Raw genomic sequence first — 17,737 nt, 5'->3', positions numbered from 1 at the left:
TATTAATAATGGACGGGAAATTTGGCACCAGGATACGTGCCTTTGGTTCTGTTGACCTCTGACCTCTCTGAGCTCTGGGCCGGCTAGGTGACCTGGTCTGCCCTGGATCCACATGGAAACACACGCACACACACATCTTTATTACATTTAAATTAACCTGTTAAGATTGATCCCAGATTAAAGTCGCAAAGCGTAACATTCTAACTAGGTCCTAGCTTTAGATAACCTTGACATAGATGTAGTCAATGCAGATCGATAGTGATTTCAACAATGTTATCAATCAAAAACTCGTCCTATAACCGATGTTCTATAAATAAATAATGGTGGCTGGCCCATTATTTAATTAATAAATAATTAATTAATAATTAAATAATGTCTTAGTTTTCTTAGCCTCAGTATCCTTGTTTTCTGTATTGGTTTGCTGATTGTTTTTTACCCTCCTGCGTATTTAGGCTTTCAGTTTGGTTTGTCCGGCATTGATAACCCTTTTTGTTGAACTACTATTTTATATTTAATAAAACTACCAGTTTTGTGGCATTTTCTTCATGTTCTGTCTTGAAGTAATGGGTAAGCCCCCATTTTGTTTAAACGTTCTTTGAGTCCGGATCCTGATTGTTGAGTTTTTGTGGTTGATGGCTGTTTAAGCAGCCTGATTCAGGCTGTCTAGACTCTTGGGCTGGGTGAGCCTGCACACTTGTGCTACATTTGGTAGTCATCAAGGCACACAGGATAAACCAGCCATCAACCCACACACTCGAGGGAGCTCTGACACCAGCAACTAACACCCGCTCTACCTGCTTAACATCTTCCCATTTAACTACAACAATAAACCTGTGTCTTGCTTTAAGGAGGGAGGGCAAATGGTGTGTGTCAAGGGTTAACTGCTAGACTCACATCCTTACTCATATATCTATACATGTCAGGGTGTGTGTGTTTCCCTCCTGTGTTGATTACTGTTCCCTCCCCTAATGTGTCTCAGCTGTTCCTCGTTGTGTTTGTTATTTAAGCCCTCGTCTTTCCTTTGTTCCTTGTGCTGTCATTGTGGTTGTTAGTCCTGCGTGTTTGTGTTCCCTGTCGTCTCCCGAGTTCCCTGTCGTCTCCCGAGTTCCGAGTTGTCTCCCGAGTTCCCTGATTCCTGTGCCTTAGCCTTTAGGTCTGAATAAAGTGCAGTTTTCCCTGAAACCGTCTGCGTCTGGGTCCTACCTGCCTGCCCGCACCCGCAACTCTACACAATACAAAATCAGAATTGCAGATGCAAAAATAGATTAACCAGAAAGTGAGCTATTCACCAAAAGTTCCTGTAAGTTGTTATCAAGATCTGTTTTCCATGATGCCTATGATACAGCACTGCACACTGTGGCAGAACCTACTTTAGGCTGGCCCAAAGGCGTGCAGCCTCTGGCTGGGGCTTTCCACTCTGGTTTGAGGTGCAGCTTCTTCAACGTTGGCCGGGGTGCAGCACTCGCTGGAGCTCTGGCCCTGGCTAGCTTCTCTGAGGGGTAGGTTAAGGTTAAAAGGCTAGGATAACCACCTCGGAATATTAGAACCTCGGATATTTTCACTTTTTTCAATCCTTTATTTGCACTCGTAGGCCAGTGTAATAACTCGACGACGAGTTAAATATGTGATATACTATTGGATACATGTTTATTTGTGTATGTATAATTGTAATTACAATATGTATCGTGCGTAAGTATGGGTGTGTCCTTTCGTGATTCTTTTTGATAGACATTTGACCGAGGGAACCGGAGCTTCAGAGGCGGGACTTATTCTTCAGAGGTCTATCTAAATCACTAAGTATGGATGATTTACCAGCTTGATAAGGTCTTGTTTTATACTTCTGGGGACATGCTGCTTTGTTCCTGATCACCGTCGATTGGCTGAACTCCTCCTGCATCAACTGCACATACGCATGTTCCCGCACACACACACACACACACACACACACTTTAATTTGTTCTGCTTCCTTAAATCTTTATATGCATTGATCTATGCTGTAAGCTGTAATCGACGGCTCTCTAATTATGCAGGAGCCAATCAGAACAGCTCACCTGTGGGTCCAGGTATTTACAGATGAGCTTCTCAAGAAAGGGTCGCTTCAGAACGGAGCTCATAGAGGGCCGGTCCCGCGGGCTCACCTGGTTGAGAGAGAGCATTGCAGTGAGTCTTCAGGTTCTGGTGTTTGAAGGTGACATATTAAACCACCAGGAGTGAGTGTGATTAGCCTTACAAGCTGTTTCGAAAAACTGCCCCATATGACATCACTAGTGGGCGTATCCACCAAGATCTGTGCTTGTTAGATCAGTCTACCAGCCTACCCAGTGGACTGAAGTAAACGTTGCTCATCTATCCAGCACAGATCTAGGTGGACACGCCCACTCGTGATGTCATATGGGGCCGATTTTCGAAACGGCTTGTAAGGCTAATCACACTCACGGGAGGGCGTAGCCAGGACATTATTACTGTGGTGTCCAGCTCGGGCCAGGGATATTTATTCATAATGTCAAAATATACACTTTAAATAAGAATAATAAGTCAAAGTTATATCAAACTAATAGTGCATATATTTCAGCTTTCTTTAGACTGTTTCCGTTCGGGATGTTTTAATTTAAAAAATAAAATAAAATTATAAAAAATATTTTTTTTACCAGACTCAGGGGGGGGGGGGGGGGGGGTCATGCCCCTTTTTTTTTTGCCATGCATCGTTTCAGTTATCTCCCACCACCCAGTTGGTTACTGATTATGTTCCCCTGTTTTCCATGTTATGTAAGTATCCAGTGTACCCTGTCTGTTGGTGTGTGTTCTAAGTTCATTCATGAGTGTTTCCCCGACTCGTGATGGGCTTCACTCTTTGCCCCATGCTGACAGTTGTGATGTTGAGGTTCCTTCTAAAGGTTCTGAGGGTTCTGTAGTGGAGGTTAAGGTTCTGAATGTTTGGGTCTGACCTTGAAGAGCTGGCTAAGCAGCAGGCGAAGGTCGTGGGAGTACCGACTGGAGACTGGCTCAAAGCGTCCCCTGCAGATTTTACCCACCAGCTGGCACAAATTACTGCCCTCAAACTGAGAACACACACACGCAAACACAAGGACACAGTTAATCAACCTTTATGAGGGTCTTAACTAGGTGGGGTTAGGGGGTTAGGGGCTATGTTTTTAGAGTTCAGTGGACTTACTGGGTGTCTAAGGGTGCAGAGTTCGTAGAGGACACAGCCCAAAGACCAGACATCACTGTAGAGTAACAAACAAACAAACAAACAAACAAACAAACAACCAAACAAACACATTTATACAAACAAAGACAAACACACAGTGTCTCTCTGTCTCTCTCTGGGGTTGGTAGGTGTGGTTGAGATTAGTACGTACGTCTTGTTGTTGTATGGTCTGCTCTCACATATCTCAGGGGAGAGGTAGTATGGAGTGCCAACGCATGTCCGCGCCAGCTCCATGGTGCTACACAATGAAACAACAAACCAATCCATGAATCCCACCGTGGGTACGTTTGCAGGGTTACAGCGGCAAAGAGGATAGTGCAGATAACAGATATTGACTGGTCCAGCCCGGCGTACTATGGCCTTATACGATGTAGACCAGGCGGTCATACTTATTCAACATCCTGGCGATGCCGAAGTCCCCAAGTTTGGCTCGGTTCCCACCGCCGGTGAGGAAGATGTTCTGGGGAGGAAGAGGAAGGGAAGAGGATAGGAAATTCAGTGCAGCTTACTGACTCTAGCCAGCGAACAGGTGGGGAGAGAACAGGAGTATACCTGGGCCTTGATGTCTCGGTGAAGAACCTTGCGGTCATGGATGTGCTTGAGTCCCAGACACACCTGAAGGAACCAGTTCACCACTTGCTCCTCTGTGAAGAGGACTCCTCTCTGAACGGTAATCCTCTTCATCAGATCTCCTCCGTCACAGAACTCCATCACTATATACAGACTGTTCCTCTCTAACACGCACATACGCACAAACACACACACACACAGAGTTTAGACCAATTTTGTTATCCCCATTATAGATCAGTATTCATCAGTTTATTTGACAGACCTTGAAATGATTTGAAGAATGCCACGATGTTTGGGTGTTCCATCTTAGAGAGTAGCATCCCTTCTTTGTTCGATGCCTCCCTTTCACTCTGCGACATCTAGCGCAAAAACACAGAATATGAAATCATTTCATTTAATTTATTAATAAATAATATGCTTATTAAAGTAATAAGAAGATGAGAGATTAAATATCTTGTCTTTAAACAATGCAGCGTTTGTATATATTTTTTGGAGTCATTGAAATTGGTAAATAATAACAGTATTAATATGGTGTGTACTACTACTACTAACACATCAGTGGCTAAACTGTTTTGTACCTTGCCAAGCTTAATCTCCTTGATGACACACATGGTGGCTGAACTTTGATCTCTGACCAGGAAGGCTTTACCAAACGCCCCCTCGCCAATCTGCCGCACCACATCATAGCCGTTCATAACCCCCTCCTATGGAAGAGCAGGATATAGGACTATGGATTACTACAGGAATATATTGTGATAGAAATTTACTTATTTAGGCTACCTATTTAAACGTATAACAAATGTATTAATTTTTTGTACTTATTTAAATGTCTCATCTCATTTTTTTTGAGATGAGACATTTAAATAAGTACAAAAAATATACAGCCTTATTTAGGCTACCTATTTAAACGTATAACAAATGTATTAATTTTTTGTACTTATTTAAATGTATTTATTATTATTATTTATATATATATATATATATATATATATATATATATATATATATATATATATATATATATATATATATATATATATATATATATATATATATATATATATATATATATATATAACATAATAATTGTGGTAAAAATCTTGCGGGCTCGGAATGACGATGTCCCTTCCATGTCCATCGCGGGATGCATACATGCAACAAGTTAGTGAGTGATGTTCATTTCTCCATCCTCTTCATCCTTCGAGGAAATCCTTTGTAAGGTAATAATTAGGGTATTGTTTAGATTTCAAGAAAGAGTGCAATCTCGCACTCCGAGCCCTCAAAAGTTTTACTTAAATAATCTAAAACTATTTTGTGGCCACGGAATTTGTATTTTGTACCCACGGAATAGGTAAAACTAATACATGCAACTATTAAAAGCGTACAGTTACTATGTTTTATTTATTTATTAAAGGTTGCATTTTATAAAGTTGCACAGCCATTAAGCTAGGCAAATATAGCAAAGGAGGCCCAATCAACGGGGAACACTGTTCTAATTAATGGTTCCTGATTAGAACGCAGAACAACAACCAGAGGCGGTTGCCATGGTGATACATACACAGAGACCTAGCTTGAACCCATGGTGCAAACATTAACTACTTCTCTTTATGATTTTCTTTATGATATATTTAATTAAAGAAGGTTGCGGTTCAATTGCCTTGGTAGGATGGTCAAATTTGAAGTCCCCTTACCGCTTCACTTTGTGCCTTTTAAAAGCACAATTGAACGACGAACGGAACATAACAAATAGCTGGTAGCTAGTAGAGAACGGTCCAACTGGAACACAAAGGTATCCTGGGAGTTGTAGTTTCCAGTAGAGAACGGTCCATTGCACTACAGGGGGTGTAGACCGCACAAGGGGACATTATGCAGTTAAGCTATTCTGGGTCTTACGTTTCTCAATTGTCTTGAACCCCAACAGCACGTAATATGTTTTGTATTAATATTTGGGTCCCTTCCAACGGCCATAACATTCACATGCTTTATTTTAATATTGTAGACCTGAAGAAATGTGAACCTAACAATTATCATAGATTTGTTCTACCGGGATGGCAGTAGAATTCTGGAGCTTTAAGAAACGCAGATTGTTAGTGTGGGTATGTGTGCGTTTGAGTCTAACTTTTTCCAAGAGCAGATTAACTACTACTAGATCAACACCGAATTTTGGATTTTCAAACTTTCAGGACGCAATATTTTCACCCACCAACAGCAGTGCTACAATACTGATGTAGGCTACAAGTACTACCGGTCTGGGGGGGTATGGTCCCCACCATTAAAAGCTTACTCCCGTACATATTAACTTGCAGGAAATAGCAAAAGAGCGAGAGATGGCTGTTCCAACAATGCAAATACAAAAAAGAAAACATGCAAAGTTCGCTGCTCAGCTGAGCTACAAATATTATATAAATGATGCTAGCCATGTGGTGAGAACTGCTGGATTGTGTGCACGTGTACGTGAGAGAAGAGAGCTCATTCGATTTTGTGTAGCAGTGTTTCCTCCCAGAACCCTGGGCCACAAACCTCAAGGTGAAGGGGACACGCACACACATCATTTATCATAATGAACTTACAATTTAAAAAGAGAACATGATCTTCCTATGAGATCATTCCTCTGAGCGTTACAAGGCAGGGTTAATCAAGCTCGGATTAGCACCACATCAGGGACGATAGGTGATGCCTCACTACAGTAGTAATAGTAGCAGCCTGCAGAGAGCATTGTTATGGCCTTCTGCCCTGTACTACCAACGCAATACTGTAGTTCTAACCTGTACTACCAATATAATACTGCAGTTCTCTGCATAGTCTACAACTACCATCTTCCAGTCTTTTTCTTTTATCCACCATCCCACTTGATTTGACATACATGTCCTGTACAACCAACAGAAACCTGCAATTATCCAGCTTGTGCTACCACAATTAGTATATTGTGAGTGAAGAACCTGAGGTATGCTTTTGGAAGCGATGCTACAAGAAGGACAGCAAACATAAGATATCCCACTGGTTTTTATTTTCCTGGTGTCAGAGACGATATATACACATTAGTACATCACCCAGTTATTTAATCAACAAACAAAAAGTATAATCAGCGATTACATAACATCATAAAGACAAGTATTATAGAGAAACACATGATATGAATGCAGATAGACAAGTCATCGCTGCATTTAAAGTTATCAAACTATGAGTTATGGATTATGTTTTATATAAAGGATATAAAAAAGGTATTTATTTTTAGCTACAGCAGTAAATTACAAATCAAAAGAAAAGTGACCAGTCCAAACGCTTCAGTTGTACAAAACAAAATCTCGTAATTTTTAACATCTGTTGAATTTCTAACTTTATTTCTGTGTGAATAAATACCCACAGTATAAAGTATATATATATATATTCATTATCATATGAATATATCTTGATTACAATTATAAAAAAAAAAAAACTAAAATAATTTCTATGGCTGAGTTTATTTTGGAAGTTCAGCTTAATATATATTTAATTATTTTCATTATCTAAACAAATCCCATCGATCTTAGGCTGTGGATCCCTCGACATAAGAACTGAACAGTGCACAACTCTTCCACACTTCCTGTCTCCTCCACTTAAACTTCACACTAAGAGTACCTCATGCACACCGACCACCAGACGAAGCAGAGATGAAGAAAGAAACGTGTGATTAAAATAAAACCGGAAAGCGCTTCCACTCCAGTGACATCATAGTAGTATATGAGCAGCGGAAGCGGCGCGGTGCGTCTACAGCTCACAGATGCTGGTCTCCACCACTTGCTGGCTCTCAAAGTGACGGATCTTGAAGCAGTTGAGGGCCTCGCGCTTCTGCATGCCTGCAAGAACAAACCAGAGCAACAGGTTTTAGAAACTTCTCTTCCTACTCCTCCTAACTCGAGGAGCAGGTCTTCAGAACCGCCTCCTCCTTACACCTCTCTACCAGAGGACCCGGTTTCAGAGCCTCCTCCTTCTTACTCCTCTACCAGAGGAGCAGTTTTCAGAACCACCCCTTCTTACTCTTAAACCAAGGTTACACAGCGGAGCTTAAGCTAGGGTAGGAATAAGACAAGGGGCCCTATCTTGCATCCGGCGCAATTGACTTAATCACTTGCGCATGTGTCGTCGCTAGTTTGCAACTGGCACAGAGCGTTCTTTTCCCTTCTGCGCCACGCGTCGGTAAATTAGGGAATGATCTTGCGCCCCAAGGGGCGGTTCGGCTAAAGGAGGAGGCGTGTTCTGGCGCAAACGTTCCCTGGTGCTATTTTGCAGTTTCAGAAACCACTTGCGCCACAAACCAGGAAATGCCTGGTTTAAAGTCAGTGGCGCGTTGTTCAGATGCTATTTTAAGGGCGCATGCATAATGTTGCTTGTGCACCTCGCGCATACACTTTGCTTCTCTCATCTACCTAGCCACACATTCTTGGTAAATTACTTGGGGAAAGAACAGCTGATACAGCGGTAATAAGTTGTACTTTTAAATCAATGCATCTGCAAACACCGTACAGAAAACACATATTTTCTGGACACAGACATCGTGGACATGACCATAACTTTTAGGATTGATGAGTATTTGATCGTGAGAAAACATTGTTTTACCGCGAGTGAGTGTTAAAAAGAATGAATGAATGCGGGCGCGCGTGTGTGCGTCCATCTGTTTAAAGACACGCAAACTAAACACGTAACGCATAATACGGTCCATGGCAATGTATATTAACGGGGGGACACAAGCATATTAGGAACACAAGACGATAACGATAATGCATACAATACTGATAAGAAACTAGTTTATAATGTATTGCGTATAACATTAAATAGAACCACAGTTACCGCATATCATATGTTATATCATATACGTTTTCTTTGCCGAAATTTATTTGAGGACTCAGTATTTCTGAAGTTGTGGAAGAAAACCTTATTCCATGTGTGAATTAGCATTAACAGCCATTTGCAGTTTGAAATTCATGTGCATCCGTCTCATCGGAGACTGCAGACGCGCTGTCAAAATATCAAACTCGGATTCAAATGCGCTCATGGCTCTTAAAGGGGATGGGAGCTGGCACTCTCATTGGTTTATTGCACGTTACGCCCAAACCACACCTACGGGTAATTAGGCTACTTCAGACCAACCCTTTTTAGACATTGCCGTAGAACCACCCACAAAGCTACTTGCGCTTGGCGCTTCTCACTTGCGTTTCAGACCGTTAAAATAGGTCCCAAGAAATACTTTAGACATTTTATTTTGTATATCACCTCATTGTTTAAACTGAAAGCTTTACACGCGCCATGCGATGTATAGCACTCAGGTATAACAATACTAGCACTATTTTATTATTACGGTCCATCAAGTAGTATCTTAGTACTAATCCATTATGTGTAGCAGTACCAATGTAGTATAAGTTATAAGGTTAGGGCAATACCGATGATGCGTTCCCGGCGCTGAAGCTTGAAGGTCTGCTTGCCACGACAGAGGCTGTAGATGTAGTATCCCAGCTGGTCCACATGGTGAAGCCTCTCTGTCACCACCATCTCCTCATGGAGCAGATAAGACTGGGGCAGGTATGTGCCCATCTATAATCACAGAACCACAACATCCTCATCATACCGTGAACGCAACACACCTCCTTAGGGAGCAGGTGCGAGTCAATCTCATATCTATAGCAATATCATATAGCCATCCATCGCACATACCGACACATTTCAGAACATACCACAAATGTCACCAAAGGCCCGTAACCATAAAGTTACCGTAACAACAGGCTGAGGAGAGCCCCAGTAACCATACCAACAGGGGAGGAGAGGTTACCTTGATGTTCTCCAGCAGCTCCATCAAGTCTTTGGGGGGCATGACCACAGAGGTGTTGAGGGGGATCACGTAGCACTTGTTGAGGTTCAGGTCCAGGTAGGCAGTCAGCCTCTGGAGACAACAACAACAACCACTGAGGGATTTATATTTAGTGATAGTGTTTTATAGTAAAGGATATAGTATGTTATAGTTAAAAGGTTGTTAAATAAGACAATATATATTATAATATATATATGTAATATTAACAAGTGAACAATGATAGGATATATTTATAATACCCGAGTGGTCAGTTGTACAATGTTATGGTAGGTAATGTTTGTGTTCTGACCCTCTCGAAGTCGTGGACGATGTCAGCGGGATCGGTGTCCTCAAACTCTGGTACAGGGACGTTGATGAGGGCCACCTGCTCTCTCTCCAGCACCCGCACACTCTCCTGCAGCTGGCGCATCTGGTACGTGGATGGCAGGTTCACCCGGATCTATCGCACCGTACAGAGGAGTCATCCAATGACGCACTTGACAAGGAAGTCGGCTGATCAGAATGCACGATAGAGGATTGACAACCAATCAGGACACAAAGAACTGGAAAGTAAGCCAATCAGGATGCACGGTACAAGACCATTAGCCAACCACATGACAAGGACCACATCAGGACACAGGGTAGTCAGCCAATCACAGCCCATGGTACCGGATGGAGATCAATTCAGGACCCATGGTTGCCGTGTGACTCACATCATCATCATCTTCTGGAACCATGAAGTCTTCCTCACGATAATTGACCCCACACACAAACACCCTGCCCTCCTGGGATTGGGAGAGAAAGACAGAGACAAAGTCAAATTATGAAGTATGTGTTATGTTCTCAAGCTGTGTGAAAGCGTCTGTATTCACGACTACTCATTTAAGCAGTTGTCAACTACTCCCAAAATGTAGTTGAATGGTCGATTGATTGCGGGAGATATATCATATTGATATCAGCAAATAACAATGGTAACTTCTCGTCGAAAAAGGTCTCTAATGCCGCTTTTCCACCGCACATGTAGCTCGACTCGACACGACAGCAGCACGGGTCGTTTTCCACCGCAAATAGTACCTCCTGGACATGGGCGGGGTCGGCTGTGCGAAAGGGCCGTGACGTACCATGCTGTGGAAAAGCGGCATAATACAACGAGTACAGGTGGGTTAGCTTGAGGGGAGGACTTGCGCCTGACCACATGTATTGTGTCATAGGTGATTTACTCAAGAACCTCGTGCCCCACCACATCTCAAGTTAATGCACCTTTAAGGGTAAACTGATGTAGGCAGGAACCACATAGGTATATGTGAAAAAGAAGAGTCCTCGATTCGCTCTACGCGGCTGTTTACAAATGAGCCGCAATCTCACTGGACTAAACCCCCAGCAAGTTTGTGTGAGTGGGAGATACTGTTACTGTACTGCCGAGTTCATGAAAACTCAAAACTTAATGCACCACGTTAAATAGTGTTGACTAGTGGTTTTTATGGTCTATTAGCCTACTTGGGCTGGGAACTTTGCGTCAAACAATCACAAAATTAACATAATTCGTTTTTTTTTTTTATAGAAAGGGCAGAACAGCTGGATACATATCTGTATATCATTTTAGATTGGAACATTTTATTTTTGACCATTTTGTGTATTTTTTAAGGCGAAAAGTACAGTTCAAACTCAAAAATAAACGTTTGAATAATCGTGATTTCAATATTGACTAAAATAATCGTGATTATGATTGTTCCCATAATCGAGCAGCCCTAGAGTAGACTATTCAGTGTGTGCGCGTTTGGCGTTCTCACCTCCATGATGTAGTATCGGTAAAGGTAAGCTCCGCCTACCACCAGGCCAGAGAGCATGAGGGCGAGGCCCAGACACATGCACCAGCCCCATGCCCGCGATGGCCCGCGCACCGCCACCCCCGCCTCCGGGTCCTACACACATAGAACACAGGGAGTTAGTCAAAGCACTCTGGGTAGTTTACCAGGCTTTCCCCGAGTTCTTAGCAGCGGCACATGTGACGCTGTACCCCTAGGCAGCAGGTAGGGTAGGGGCGGTGAAACATTCCTCATCAGGGAGTGGGCAGATCTGCTGCTTCTCAGCTCAACCCAGGCAGCACACAGATAAACAAACACACTTCAAAACAGATGTGTGCGTTTACGGTCATTGCTGTGTCAACAAAAAGACAAGGTTCAAAAAGTGAAACAACAAAAAACCAACAAAACAAGGAAAGTAGAACCTAAAATCGATGTGTGGAAGGAGAGAGCAGCAAACACAGGCTTGAGGTAACACTAACTCAACACAACACATGGATGTTGTAATTGCATTTTTAGATGGCAGGGCTTGCAGATAAACATCAACTATTCATACCAATAATAATATGAATGTGTGGTGGTGGTGTGTACTTTGTGCTTGTGAGGACTTTGTGCAAATTCACGTCCCCTGTTGAAACGTTGTTCCTAAATTCGCTTCCTCTCTCGATAACATGCGATAGGGAAGTTTCTCAACAAGCTGAAACACATCCCATAATACTCGCACACAGGCAACAGACCGCTCAGTGTTGGGGCATGAACAGAGCTTCTCCTTTTTCACAAAACATGAGCTGGAAACTTACTTCACCTCGTCTGCTCACTTCCTAGTTATAATAGAATCCAGAACCTCCAGTAGCACAATAAGTCATCTATCAGTGTTTAAACTATGGGTCAGGACCCAAAATGGATCAGGATCTGGTTTAGAGATGGGATGATGACGAAGCACAGAACACTCTAAGGCCCAGCGGAATTTGCGATTGGTTCACTTCCTCAAGAATTAGAGTACTGTGCGATGATAAGTTCCCACGACTAACATTTAGAGGAAATGGTTTAAAAACCCATGGCCTACATAATAACCCAATTATACAAACACATCTTATCATATCATAAAATTAACAATGTTATACTGACACACACACACACATCTGCCAATAATCCATTCCTCTCACAACTGCTTCATTATTGTTGGCAGTGTACCCTCTAATGTCCCGTTTTCCCTGGAAATCCCCTCCCAACCCTCTGAGGAAACAGGATGGGCTCTTTATGCCAGATAGCAACACCCTGGAGTGGATCTCCGAAGCAGAATAGTCTGATGGTGAGGGGGTCAAACTCTTTCTGAAAGGTTCTGCATTTGATTGCCTATGTCCACAGAGTCTACCTGTAGACAACATCCTTGAGCAAGCTGCCCTATCCCCTACCTGTTCCTTCTGACAATGTCTGCTAAATGATTTAATAGTTGTTATCTAGTCTGAAGAGGTCTGCCACAACAAATCTACCGCTCTCTCCCAGTGAACTTGACATTAGTATTGAATGTTTATTCACTGTGTCTTTCTTTGTGTGTTGGTGGAAATAAAACAACCCTTTAACAGACAACACCAAACAGGCCAACCGCACAGCCAGACACACACTTAAGACCTTTAACCTCAAACCTCATCAGTATATTAAGATATCAGTTATCTCAGTAGATGAGCTGTGGCCCTAAAAAAGTGATTGTGTTCTAGGCTTGGGCAGTATCACGGTATAAAGGTATGTGTTCCCTACAGACCCTCATGGACTGACCCGTACAGAACCTCCCCTTGGAGGAGGAGGAGGTCTTGTTTCTGTAACTATGGAGACCAATGCAGATCACCAATCACAATGAATCTTGGGTTTCAGATGCCCGCAGGTTTCAAAGTGAAACACGATCTCCAGTTAAGAACTGATAAGTGCTGACGATGGTGTGTTTCCGTCTGGGGTGGAATAACACTAACAACCCAGAGCTAGGTCCACACAGACACCTCCACTTCCAACGTCGCTCGTTGGAATAAATTAATCCTGTCAATAATATAGCTCATATCTGCAAAGTATCTAACTACATTGCATACTATAAAATGTACCGTTATTCATTAATACAATTTCAAACATTGCACTGGGATAATGTTAAGGACATCGAAATCTGTTTATTTACTATTATCTCTCCAGCAGACACAATGCAGCGGGCTAGAATAAGGAAGTTAGCAACTGAAAAGGTAGTTAGCATCATCAGAGAGTAGACGTTTGTACAGGTGCCAGCCTGTCCTGGGAAGCTCTGGGGTCTCATTTATAAAACTGTGCGCGGGATCGCTACTAAAAGTGTACGTACGGCCAAAAGCCAAGTTTTGCGTGCGCCAAAAAAATATTCCGATTTATAAAACCCTGCGTACGCACACCGTACGCAATCTTTTCTTTATAAATCACAGACTGCCTACAAGTGTGCGCAGCTGAATCAGCTTCACGTTCCGCCCTGTACACACCCCTTTTTAGCCATAAATGGTCAACGCAAATGACCTCATGAATTCGAACTGCATATAAAACAGACTCAGATGCAAGTATTAGTGGAGACACTTGTGGGTGAGATGGAGGCCCGAAAAGTAGTTTTGTTCGGCGGTCACGGGATTGGGATCGCCAACAACAAAAAGCAGAGTGAGTGGCAACATGTTGCTGCAGCAGTGAACTCTGTCAGTAGCACGGAGCGCACAGTCCCAGAATTAAAAAAGTACTGGTCTGACATAAAGTTACATATTTTTATGTAGCCTACCAATAAATCGTTATGGTCCCTAAAGACCCTCTTGCTCCGAATCCTGCCATTTGCATGGTCCGCCAGAAGTGCCATATGGTGCAGCATTACCACGGCGCTCACCTCTGCATTTATAGGGTTACGGTAATAAGACTGACCGAGAACACCTTGGATAATCAGTTTGTAAACACCCATGTAAAATGTTCTTGAACATAACCCCTTTTTAATACCTGATTTGTCATGAAAAGCATCAAGAGTAACGGACAACGAGTGTGATGAAGAGTGTGGCTTGGTTTTCCACACTTGGGATTTAATTGACATTTGATGATGTTTTTACAGTCACATAAAAATATTATGTTGACACATGTTGGACAGATGCTTTATTCCATGCAGTCGCGCCGTCAGTGGACAGTAGGCTATGGAGTGACGGGATTAAGTATAGAGATTTTTTTTTTTATTTCTATTCTAAGGAGATGTTTCTGGAGTTATACCTGAGAAATAACGCAGATGACTTTAATTATTCTGATTATAGATTTAACGCATGATACAGGTTTAAATTAAATTTATGAAGGGCGATGATAAAACATAATCGTTCTTCTCACTCTACAATTCTTCGGTCTGACTTCAGTTCACCACCACACCATCTGTGTCGCCAATTCTCCTTTTCCTCCAAACTATGCGTACTATGAGTTTGCTTAGGGCTGCACACATTTTCCCGTCAAGTTCTTTTTTTATAGATCACAACCATGGCGTGGAAAGTCACGTACGCCAATTTCAGCCCCGTTTTGTGCGTACGCAACGGTTATAAATGAGACCCCAGGTCTGTCTGTAGGGTAGCATGGGGTGACAGTAGGGTGAACAGGGGTGGTTTTTTCCTTCCTGTCCAGCCTGACAAGCTAATCCCATGCCCTGCAATGGGGCTAGCAAGCCATGCTAATCACATGCCCTGCAATGGGGCTAGCAAGCCATGCTAATCACATGCCCTGTTATGGGGATAGCAAGCCATGCTAATCCCTTGCCCTGCTATGGGGCTAGCAAGCCGTGCTAATCCCATGCCCTGCAATGGGGCTAGCAAGCCATGCTAATCACATGCCCTGTTATGGGGATAGCAAGCCATGCTAATCACATGCCCTGCTATGGGGCTAGCAAGCCATGCTAATCCCACGCCCTGCTATGGGGCTAGCAAGCCGTGCTAATCACATTCCCTGCTATGGGGCTAGCAAGCCGTGCTAATCACATGCCCTGCTATGGCTGCTAACAGCGGGCCCCCAGACTAGAAGAGTCTGGGGGCTTAGAAAATAATCCTTTCCAACCTCTCTAATGTCTCAGGCCCCAATAACAACACACAGCAGAACCCATCTGACAGCATGCAGTTCAATTGGTTGCGTTCAGTCTATCGGTCAGGATATTTGTGTTAAGATCAAAAGTGATGTAATAAATAAATAAACTGGTGGGTTTGGTGGGCTGATAAAGCTGGTCTTTTAGACCCAGTTTTTATTCTGGTGAGGCATCATCATCATCAATGTCAGAGGGTGAGAAGAAGGGGACATCAAGCTGACTTCACACAGCATGGATCCAGTGGGATTTGAACACTAAACGTCCATCACCGAGCCACAAGTTCTGTTTGGTGATTATGGGAGTCATCTACAACACTGTTGATAGTTTGAAAGTAATTTTGTAACTAGGGAGATAAGAGTCCCAAAACAGTTCAACCCAGTGCTCTGCAATCTGCATACCACAAGAGTCGTTTTGTTGTCCCTGCTCTGGGTCAACAATTTACCAGGCCAGCTATTTAATATTATAGCATTTGACTTTTTCAATACATCGTCGTGGAGAAGGAAGGAAATAGTGGGCAACTTGCTCAAGAAAGCCATAAGGTTAAAGTGCAGACATTGGTGTTCGAACCCGGAACATTTGGGCCAGGACTAGACTATCCTGCCCCTCTGGATGTGGAGACATGTTTAGCCGTGTTCTTTGAGATGCATCATGTGCACACCAGTTAACCCGAGAGGTAAAAAAAATGAAACGGCATCTGGTTTTACAATTTATTAGAGTAAAAACTGAAACAAGAAGTTGTGGATTGCCATACCATTGCTTTTAAACGTTTAACCAAATAAATAAACGATGATAAATAACCGGAACAGATCACTTATTTTTACAGTTAAATTATTTTATCTTCTAATTATTATTATCTCCTAGCTTGTTGCTACATCCCAGTAAATATTGGCCGTTAGCCAACCTTGACAGGAAAATATATAATGCAGGAACAATACAAAACAGACGGAAGAGAGAAACTGACCTCGTTACCCGTCTAATGGCGTGACAGACTGTCTCACAAACAAACACCCACAGTTAATCAATATAATTGTTATACAGCTAACGTTGTAGCGTTATCTGCCCAGAAATGTTAACCGCAAGACCTACTGAGGTTAGACGATGAATTATATAACAGAAACCTGGGTGTCCTCGAAAAAGGACGTGTTAGTTTCTACTAGTCCATTCCTGTATAGTAAATTAACAGAAGCTTGTATAAAGAATGACTTACAATAAATTCAGCTAACAGTTAGCTTTCATTTGGGAGCAGGCAGGGTTAAATAATAGATTTTCCGTGTATGCGTCGATAATCGTCTACCAACCAACAGATGTTCAATAAAAGTTAGAGGGGATAGCTAGAGTGAGTTAGCAATACTACCGTGTGGACTTTTGATTAACTGCACTACAACTAAAAACATCAGGGAAAATCCAATACCGAGTTCGAATGTTTGCTTTCGGTCTTTGTTGACTTAATCGTTTGGCTTCCACCATTTTCACTTACTTTTTCGTCTTCTGGGATCAGCGTCTCGACGTCCTTTTTCGCTTCCTTCTGCCCCAGGGCGGAGTTGAAAGACACCTTAACCATCGTGCTAATGGATTATTTGTCGATTAAAAAATAATAACAAAAAAGTTAGCAAGTATGCTCCGGGATTGTAGCTTTGTGCACCTCCTCCTCTCTGAGCTCTGTGTATGTGCGCACTGAACCACCAGAGGACTACACTAGGTTGCCTCACCAACACAATATCCCCCTATTATGGAGGAGACTTCCGACTTACAGGCCATCGCAGGGCGAAACATTTGCCACTTAATATATAATATATAAAAAAATGTATACCGCTTTACGTATTAACACGATTCTCAATCGGGTAAATGCAGTATTATTGCAAGGAATGTATGGTAAACGCGTGTGTTTGATCCTTAAAATCAAAGCTAGTATTTACCGCAAAACATAAATCATTGCTATCACTTTCATTTATCATATTGGTCAAGATGAGTTTAGGCATGCTACGTTTATTTGCTTTAACCATATTTCTAGGATTCAACAAATATTGATGATGTTAGATTTCCTAAGGTTTTTTTTTTATCAATCTTAGCATGTAATCGTTCATGAGGTCATCTCGTTAAATGTGTATCAGGAGTATTATGTTTGAAAAACTGGCAACGTACAAACGAAACATGTTGCCGCAACGAAATACAAAATGCGTACGTCTTTATGATGAAATACAGTTATGAATCTTATTCTTCTTAATATTTGAAATTTTGTCTAA

At 42.3% G+C, this 17,737-nt stretch overlaps 2 protein-coding genes across 5 annotated transcripts in view; both read right to left on the bottom strand.

Annotated features, from left to right (window-relative positions):
• LOC132449051 (serine/threonine-protein kinase Nek5) overlaps positions 1-6,630 on the bottom strand; it is an 11,453-nt gene extending 4,823 nt beyond the window's left edge. For 3 of the 4 annotated variants that reach the window (XM_060040633.1, XM_060040637.1, XM_060040636.1), the window contains exons 1-12: positions 5,473-6,630; positions 4,360-4,485; positions 4,044-4,140; positions 3,764-3,945; positions 3,601-3,671; positions 3,363-3,449; positions 3,173-3,227; positions 2,946-3,059; positions 2,052-2,138; positions 1,813-1,900; positions 1,371-1,492; positions 41-102 (exon numbers count right to left, since the gene is read on the bottom strand). In XM_060040633.1, the coding sequence (XP_059896616.1) occupies positions 41-102; positions 1,371-1,492; positions 1,813-1,900; positions 2,052-2,138; positions 2,946-3,059; positions 3,173-3,227; positions 3,363-3,449; positions 3,601-3,671; positions 3,764-3,945; positions 4,044-4,140; positions 4,360-4,476 (1,082 nt within the window). In that variant the 5' untranslated portion in view covers positions 4,477-4,485; positions 5,473-6,630. Of the gene's footprint in view, positions 1-40; positions 103-1,370; positions 1,493-1,812; positions 1,901-2,051; positions 2,139-2,945; positions 3,060-3,172; positions 3,228-3,362; positions 3,450-3,600; positions 3,672-3,763; positions 3,946-4,043; positions 4,141-4,359; positions 4,486-4,933; positions 4,993-5,472 lie in introns of all 4 variants that reach the window. The other variant, XM_060040634.1, reaches the window with a different exon arrangement.
• Positions 6,631-6,766: 136 nt separating this feature from the next.
• On the bottom strand, positions 6,767-17,457 carry itm2bb (integral membrane protein 2Bb). The gene is made up of 7 exons (XM_060040653.1): positions 16,972-17,457; positions 11,393-11,524; positions 10,316-10,387; positions 9,913-10,062; positions 9,585-9,695; positions 9,199-9,349; positions 6,767-7,617 (listed from the first exon to the last, which is right to left on the bottom strand). Exons 1-7 carry the CDS (start codon positions 17,053-17,055, stop codon positions 7,529-7,531), a joined length of 789 nt encoding a protein of 262 aa, XP_059896636.1. The 5' UTR covers positions 17,056-17,457; the 3' UTR covers positions 6,767-7,528.
• Positions 17,458-17,737: the final 280 nt, after the last annotated feature.

Source organism: Gadus macrocephalus, chromosome 20 (assembly GCF_031168955.1).
Source record: "Gadus macrocephalus chromosome 20, ASM3116895v1".
Taxonomy (NCBI): domain Eukaryota; kingdom Metazoa; phylum Chordata; class Actinopteri; order Gadiformes; family Gadidae; genus Gadus; species Gadus macrocephalus.
This window is presented reverse-complemented; position numbering and strand designations above follow the sequence as displayed.

Bases quoted from the DNA above. Each gene is read 5' to 3' on its own strand.
- itm2bb (XM_060040653.1), bottom strand. From the start codon at position 17,055: ATGGTTAAGGTGTCTTTCAACTCCGCCCTGGGGCAGAAGGAAGCGAAA. The intron at 10,063-10,315 runs GTGAGTCACACG...ACGGTGCGATAG, and splicing joins TTCCAGAAGATGATGATGAT to ATCCGGGTGAACCTGCCATC. The intron at 9,350-9,584 runs GTAACCTCTCCT...CTGTGATTATAG, and splicing joins AGCTGCTGGAGAACATCAAG to ATGGGCACATACCTGCCCCA.